Raw genomic sequence first — 8,574 nt, 5'->3', positions numbered from 1 at the left:
ACGGTAGGCAGAGCATACATGGCCCATGGTGCAAGGACTGGGTTTTGTAACTGTATCAGTTTTATACATGTATACACATTAAATGCACATTGGCTAGTATTTATATCTTTATATATATATATATATATACATATACATGCAGGCTTTATAGTTTTGTATTAAGTTGTAAAGCCGTATACATATATATAGCCGTATAAATTTTCCAAGTTGTATAGATGCATGCATATATATTCAATGTACAGTGTGTTATAATATAATAAGATATGTATACACATAAGTATTTTTGATATTTCTTATAGCTGTCATGTTTCCCCCTCCTTCTTCCTCCTCTCCGCTGGTCATAGTAAGGCCGGTTATGGTTTTGCTGCAGCTAGCCAGATTTCCTCTTACAGTGACATTCTGCATACTATACAAGGCCTAAAATATGATGATTAACAATTATGAGTTGATTATATTAATACACTCCCCCCCCCTCTATTTTTGGGTCATGACACTTCTACGATCCTCTTCCACTGTGACAACCCTAAACTCTGGTTGGTTGTCGTTGCTGCATACTTTAAGTAAAATATATAGCTACAAAATGTCTGTCTCAATTTTGCCTAAAATCGTCATCTCCTACGTTCACGATTCTTGCCATTCGTTCCAGTCAGCTTCAAGGATGGCTACTCTATCTGCAGTGTATATAAAATTCGCAATTACCCAGTGTTGGCTATAATTCAACACTTACCATCAGTCATTACTGTGAATGCCGACCCAGTGCTCGAAACTGAGCTTCGTGCTATCTTTTAAACTACAGCTTAAAGATTTCTGTTGTGAGAGACAACCTAGACGTTTGTATAACGTTTTTGTAACATGGCCGAAATCGTTCACGCAGTGCTAAAAACAAACAAACTGTGATCCTGTCAGCAGTGTCGTGTCTGAAAGGGCAGGAATCCTATATATAAACAAATGATACACGACACCAATACAGTTGCAACAATAAGTTAATAATTGCTATGGTACATGTGTCATGTCTGCCATATAAAAATTAAATTACATCCACGGCCTGCACGCAGCTATATAAGTATGCATATATTAGATTATGAGGCTCCATATAAACCACAGACTACATGAAAATGATAGGGTGTCAACGGTTAAACAGTCGTTGTTATTTGCTAGGTAGTCAAATAAACTTAAAAACTACCCCACACAATGCGAAATGATGCGTTTAGTAATGTTGCCCAGGTATTATTACAATACTCACAGCTATTTTTTAATGTAGGCTGGTGGTTATTTGTTTGTTATGAATTTTGTGCAAAGCTACACGAGGGCTATCTGCTCTAGCCGTCCCTAATTTAGCAGTGTAAGACTAGAGGGAAGACAGATAGTCATCACCACCCACCGCCAACTCTTGGGTTACTCCTTTACCAACGAATAGTGGGATTGACCGTCACATTATAACCACCCCACGGCTGAAAGGGCGAGCATGTTTGGTGTGACAGGGATTCGAACCCGCGACCCGCAGATTGCGAGTCAAGTGCCCTAAGTACCTGGCCATGCCGGGCCGACGCTCGTGGAACAATATCTATATAAATATAATAGTACTGTTTGTTGTTTGTTGTATCTCCATGTAACTGCTCCGCAGGGTGTGGATGAACCTTCACCAAAATTGGTATGGAGTTTTATTAGGTTGATGCAAGGGTACATACAAATTTTCAGTTTTGCATTTTGCGTTTTGCAGTTTTTATAGGCGTTTTTGCGTTTTTTACCACTACTTCACCCCCTGTAGATGGACCTTCACCAAATTTGTCATGAAGGATTGTTAGGTCCATAAGGAGAAACATGCAAAGTTACAGTTTCACATTTCATGTTTTGCAGTTGTTATGGGCATTTATGAGCAACTTTTCATGTCCTAAGATAACCTTTCATTAATCATTGATATATATAACTTCCGTCTTGGGGACGGGTACTCCAGCTAGTTAAATAATAATAAAGAAGAACAAATGAGCGATCTCTTTTATGAACTACTACTGTAGTTCATGAAGTCCTTAAATGGATTGTAAGTAAGGTATTTTATTTATTTCAATCTACTTTTCTGATATTTCAACTAAACTATGCTTTTCTTCTTATCCTATTCGTGGCCTACTGGTTAACATGTTTGATTTTGAATCCGAGGATTTATGGTTCGTGATCCGTTGCAGCAAAATCAACAACAACAACAACAAAAAGATACACTATCGGACCGAGGGTGCGCTACACCAATAATTATTGTCAATGCTAGTATTGTATCAGACAAGAGTATCTCTAGAATTGGTTAACTAGTAGCCACCTTTATAGTCTATCAGTTCAAGCTTAGGGGCAACAACGTGTAATAGCTATTCTGGAACAAACAAACTTACCAAGTATGCTTGAACAGAGAGAGCAGAAGAAATAGGCTTTCTCGTTACAAGTGTAGAAGTTACACTGACCTTCAACATCTGGAGAAAATAACTGTACGTGTATACTTGTGCACGTTTTTACACACGTAGACGTAACAAACCAGGACATAGTGATCACAAATACTTAAAACACCTTAAGCATAGCGTTAATTTTTTGTCTATAAAGTAGCAGATTGTTACCCGCCAATTTGTCAACACTGTGGTTTAGGGTTATTTTTTTAGAACTTCTATTATTTTATCATTAACCACGATAGTGGTTCACAATAGGGATCGCACAGTAATTTGCTCAAAACTCTAATACAACATTCGGGCAAAACCCATTTTAAAAAAAGCAAACATATTCTCGAAACAACTTTCAAAAGTTTTCTTTTCAGACCATCCAAATACTGATAATAAGCAAAATATGTGCTTTCACGATTGTTAGACAAAATTAAAATTTACCCATTTGTTTATATTATTATCATTCATATTATTGTTTTAGAAGACTACAGCAAAATCGGCTGGGGATTTTGCACCAAAACCTAGAAAGATATGCTATATGAAATGCTACGAATGTCCATGAACTATTTAAAAGTTGATTATTTTTCAATGAAAGTTGACTAATGTGGTTATAAATACAAAATAGATGCGATGCTGTTATGAGCGGTTGCCTTTGTACTCGACGCTTGTTAAACAAGATGGCACCCTAAATTACACCAATATATGTATAAAACATATTTATAAGAGGTAAAAAACAGCCTTAGATACAACCAAAGTGATCCAGATCCCCCTCCCCCCCCAATATAGCACCGCCACTTATTTAATTTTTCCTCCAAAAATAACATTTTCCTTGGAGTCGTAGAAGGCTTAGGAAGTTTGATGTATTAATGGGCCAGAATCTTTCCACGTTAATATATGTAAATATAGCATGTGATATTTTGCAATTATTATAACTTCAGCCAATTCTACAACAAGTTTAATTTTGTTTCTTCTGAGCTTTTTGTTTTGTTATCAAGTGGTATATTTGCCATCTACGTGCTGTGGCTGTTTAAAATAATACTAGGTTACTTAAACTGTTGACATATGTAAAGTCCTCCGGTGGGACAGTGATAAGTCTACGGATTTACAGCGTTAAAATCAGGGTTCGATTTCCCTCGATGGACAGAGCAGAAAGCCCGAAGTGGCTTTGCTATAAAACCCACACACACACTTTATGTGACATATTAACTTGTATGCTACTATCTTCTTCAAAAGCCTAAAAATAGTATTTGAAATATTTATCTACTTCTCTTAATATCACCTATATTTATCTTTTGCTGAGTATCTTTTAGGCGAAAATATTGGCAGTTGAGTGTGACTGAACAATGTTTTGGCCTGCTCTAGTTAGCCAATCCTAGACAGGTTATGTAAAGATTCCCATGGCAACAGAAGGGCACGTGCAGGACAAGTGGAATTGGCGTAACATAGCGCTATCGGATCATGTTAGCTGTAATAAAATAATAATGTACATCTAGCACCAGCTGCGAATGTCTGGAATTGCAAAAGTATGTCGTCATTATTTTATTTTTACAACGTGAAAGCCCTTCTGTCTGCTAGCTAGTGTAATCTGTGCCTGTTGGGCGAAGATCTGTTTTAACGTTGATTTTTAACAAAAGTACTTCTTGTCGCTTTTGTTTTGTATTTTGATCATTGTTTGTTACAAAAACAATAGTGTTTGTTAAAGAGAAGTTATTGTAAACCCCCCTTTTGTATAAGTAACTGAGATACCTCTATGGTACAGATAAATTGAAATCTAAAAAGGAAAAAAAAAAGCTTATTCCGCAAACAAATAGTAAATGATAAAACAGATGTTTTTAATTTTCACAACGTTTTTCTTTAGTCTAAAATCACAAGAAAAAACACACCAAAAAACGTGTGTTGCAACCAGAAACGTTGTGACTACTACAAACATTTGTTTGTCATTTACCATTAATTGTTTGTGGTATATTTTATTTTGTTCTGGTTCATTATATGTTTGAAACAATGGCTCATAACACGATATAGTATTCTTTTTGACAGGTTGACTTGTTAATTTCATTAATGCATAGGCATTACCGCAAACCTCGTTTTATCAAAATGTCAATATAGTTATACAGTTATTGAAGCCTTTGAACATAGCATCAGAACACATATCCGTAATCTTAAATCCCAAGAGACAGTTAAAGTATCTTGAGAACACTTTTACACATAAAGATTATTCGAAGCAAATAGGCCCCCTGGTGGGACAATGGTAAATCTACGTATATATAACGCTAAAGTCCGGGGTTCGATTCCATGCGATAGACATAGCAGATAACCTAATGTGTCTTTGTTCTAAAACAAACAAACACACTAAAACCAAATCGAAACAAACAGGACAATGTAAACGTTGTACGGCCAATAAGCCTCTCTTGGAGGTAAACCATCAGCTGAAAGGTATGTGATGGCGGAATGAATACGTTTCTTAATTAGATAATAAATCTCAAATTACTGAAGAAAATTAAATATAAATCACGAATCAAATGGTAAATAATATTGAGTGCATGTTATAAACGATGTGTCGCCAAAGTTTCTTCATTTCTGAACCCCAGCATCTAGTCCTCCTTCCCACCTCCCCAGTGGCTCAGCGGTAAGTCTGAAGGCTTAAAAGCTCATAATCGGATGAAACCTCAATACTTATATTGTATGATTAGAAAATTTAATAACGCTTGATAATACTACTGGTGGAAGTTTCTTTGTCTCAGAGATAAAAGCATATGTGTAGATAGATAAGTATGAACAGTATTATAGAAATTATCTTTAAAAATATAATCATTTTTCCACAGATTCTTAGAGCTTGTAGCATTCTAAAGATTCTATTTACTCTTTTTACTATTATTAATCGAATTACGTTGCCAAGCAAAATAAGTTGAATGTCTAATGTTATGTTACGTGTTTTAAAGCTATTCAGGGGGACAGTCTACGTAAGAAACAAACACTTGAAGACAGACTTCCCGTCATAGACGAGGAAGGAAACGGCGATCCTGGGTACGAATTTGTCTTCGCAGATAACTTGAAAGGTTTCCTGACGGATGAAAAGAACGAAGAACATTTTGAAGATAGTGACAGTACATCTGAAGATGATTATGAAGACAGTTATGACTACCTAGATAATGGAACTGATGATGTCGATGAAGCGGTTGGTTTGAGAGACCGTTAAGAACTTTGGTGTTTTTTTTTTTAATTGAAAAGGAAACATAAATATTATTATATATATATTTATCTTATGTTTGATTGTTCGTTTCAGATGTTAGCGCAAAAGTATGGTTAAGTGCCAGAGCAGTGATTCTGATGATTCAGGATTTGCGTCCCGTTGCCCCCAAAAAATTGCTCCCCTCCACTTTGGAGCTGTGGATGCGTTATAAGAGTGAAAGACGAGTCACTTAAGAGGTTCATGGTTCGCGTCTCCTTGTCACATAAAATGTGTTTTCACTTTGGGGGGCATGGGGTATTATAAACTCACACTATTCGATCAGACAAAGGTAGCCCAAGAGTTGGTGGAGGGTGCTGCTTACTACTTTCCCTGTAAGTTATCAGTTCAAAAATTAATAAGGCTATGAGTACATAATCCCTTGTTTTGTGTAGCTTTGCGAGAAAATTTCTACAAGAATCTTGTTCACTCGGAAACGCCACCTTCTGTGAAATAGAACTTGGCTGTGCTGAGAAAAAATGTACTTATGCTTAATAAAACAAAACAAAAAACTGTTAATCATTCTCATAGTGAGATGTATAGCTTTCTTTGTTTGTTATTAAGCACAAAGATACACAATTCCCAGTATAGTTCAGTAGTCCCTCCAATCCAGTGTTTACAAAATCCTTCTGTTTACATTTCCTCCATATCGAAACGGAAACCCTTATTTCAAATAGACTCCACGTTTTTAATAAGTTAACCGTAGCAACAAAATATATATAATAATCTCAAACAAAAGGTTGTGAAAGTAAAAACCTGTTGTGTCATCGAGGTCACGTGACTGGTGTGGCGCCACCTATTTTCTAGAACTATCCTGTACCTTGGCGAATGCTCTAGTATTTACTAGATATAGGGTAGTCTGGTATATAAAAGAGGGTGACAACGTGACGAGAGAAGAATAACGTGTGTGTAGATAGTGAGTAATTGAACTGCAGTCAGAAGTATTGTTGACGTTCGTTGATATAGCGTTTGTTTTAGCGTGATTGTTGAAAATAAGTGTATCGTAAAGTTGTATTCGGAAAGAATAAATCAGTTTTATTAAGAAAGGATTTGTGTCGCTAAAGTTTCGTCGGAACGAAGTTACGGAAAGTTAATTAACGAACGGAGACGTAACAAACCTAAGCGATCTCGTGAGCAGTAAACAAATGTTTTTTCACACTCTCGTTCTAGGATTATATAGATTAACATGAAAGATTAACAAAGACAGAAAATAATCTACAAGCCAGCTTCTGACAAATACAGTATCAAATAACTGAATATTTTATGATGAAACATTGACACTTCTTAGTAACTTCTTTTTTATTTCAAAACACATGACGAACCAGCTGTGGGAAGTTGCCACCACAGTGTCTGGTTGTACCACAGGTGGAGATGTTTATAAATAGAAGGAACTGGTTGAAAACAAGAAAGCAGACCGAATTGTGTTCAAATATTTCAGCCACAAGCTACCGTCAAAGATGAAACGTTTCGAACCTCTCACTACTTTACTTAGTCTCGTAGGCTGCAGTTTGTTGATTTCAGCTGTTCCTGTCCATTTTAATTTACGTAAGTGGCTTGAATAGATGCAATTATTGATTAATTGTTATTATGCTTCATAAGATACGCTATTTGCAGTTTTTAACAATTAAAGAATGTTTCTTTGATTTTGGGCCTCGAACTTGACCTTTATATTTTTACTCGAAGCTTAACTTAACCCATCATTTAACTTGCAAATGCACTCCTGTTCCCCTCGGCCTTTTAAGCACATTTTCAACAACAATTTATGCACACAATTACTTGTGTGTTCATGCTTTTCTTACTTACAGTGTTCTTAATGTACGAGTAACTAAGATTTTAATAAAAAAATCCCATCATTAATACAATTTATTTCACTAATAACTGAAGGATCCCTTATACATCTTGCGTGTAACAAGCTAAATTATCTAGATATTTTCGTCAGTTCTTTAGTTTTTCTTTTAACTTTAAGCTACCTATCTTGTTTCTGTATTTTTCTTACGATCCCTATTCCCCTTTTAAATTAACAATTATTAACAATCTTATTTCATAATTTTTTCTACGTCCATCATGGACGTAAATCTGTATAATAGTAATACTGTCCTATTTGAAACAGTTTAGTTTAATGAAATACGTACTTAATGTATGATGGTCTCTCAAGAAACAACGACAACCTTTGGATTGGCTTCATATAGGTTGGATGGCTATTGCTCCTGATATCATTGCTACAATGTTATCATTGATAATGGTACTTTATGTATGATCACTATGATATACGGTGATCAACATACCACATGTTATGTATCTTCTTGTAAAATATATATAGCTGCTATATTTATACCCTGTATCTATATGGGGAGTCTGTTTACAAATCTTACTTATTTTAATTCTATTGTAATGTGGAAATACTTCTTATTTCTTGTCCCAGTCTCTGATTGGTACAGCATTTTTTTTGTTGTTGTTGTCTACCGTTGGCTAAGAAAAGGTCTCGGAAGTGAAACTTTCTGGTGTCTTTTCGAACGAGCTGTTGTCTACCGTTGGGTAAGAAAAGGTCTCGGAAGTGAAACTTTCTGGTGTCTTTTCGAACGAGCTGTTGTCTATATTTAAAATAAATCGGTTTTATCTGTGATCAACAGTTTTAATTTGGAGAGACTAGAGACTACCATCATTTACCGATAACAGATAGACATCATTTACAAAGAGATATGTAAAATGTTATCCTTATCACATTATGTTATATTTTAAGATGTACATTGATACTTTATGCTTAAGATTCTAACAGTAATATTACAAAACGATGGTTTGGTCATCTTTAAGTAAGTGACATCTACTCTTAATTCCAGAATTATTTACGGACACATCAACTTTGTAAATATTTTTAAAGCTACTTATGAATTAAATTCTTGTAGGTCCACGACTTTTTTTTTGGGGGGGGTC

At 35.4% G+C, this 8,574-nt stretch overlaps 1 protein-coding gene across 1 annotated transcript in view; it reads left to right on the top strand.

Moving 5' to 3' along the window:
* Positions 1-8,574, top strand: part of LOC111083235 — a gene marked incomplete at its 5' end in the record, with an annotated part of 17,520 nt that overhangs the window by 4,534 nt on the left and 4,412 nt on the right. The window contains one exon of the mRNA XM_022379597.1: positions 5,357-5,592. Within this exon, the coding sequence (XP_022235305.1) occupies positions 5,357-5,592 (236 nt within the window). The remainder of the gene's footprint in view (positions 1-5,356; positions 5,593-8,574) is intronic.

Source organism: Limulus polyphemus, unplaced genomic scaffold (genome assembly GCF_000517525.1).
Source record: "Limulus polyphemus unplaced genomic scaffold, Limulus_polyphemus-2.1.2 Scaffold8700, whole genome shotgun sequence".
Lineage (NCBI taxonomy): Eukaryota > Metazoa > Arthropoda > Merostomata > Xiphosura > Limulidae > Limulus > Limulus polyphemus.
Note: the sequence above shows the minus strand (reverse complement) of the source record. Positions and strands in the feature narration are given on the sequence as shown.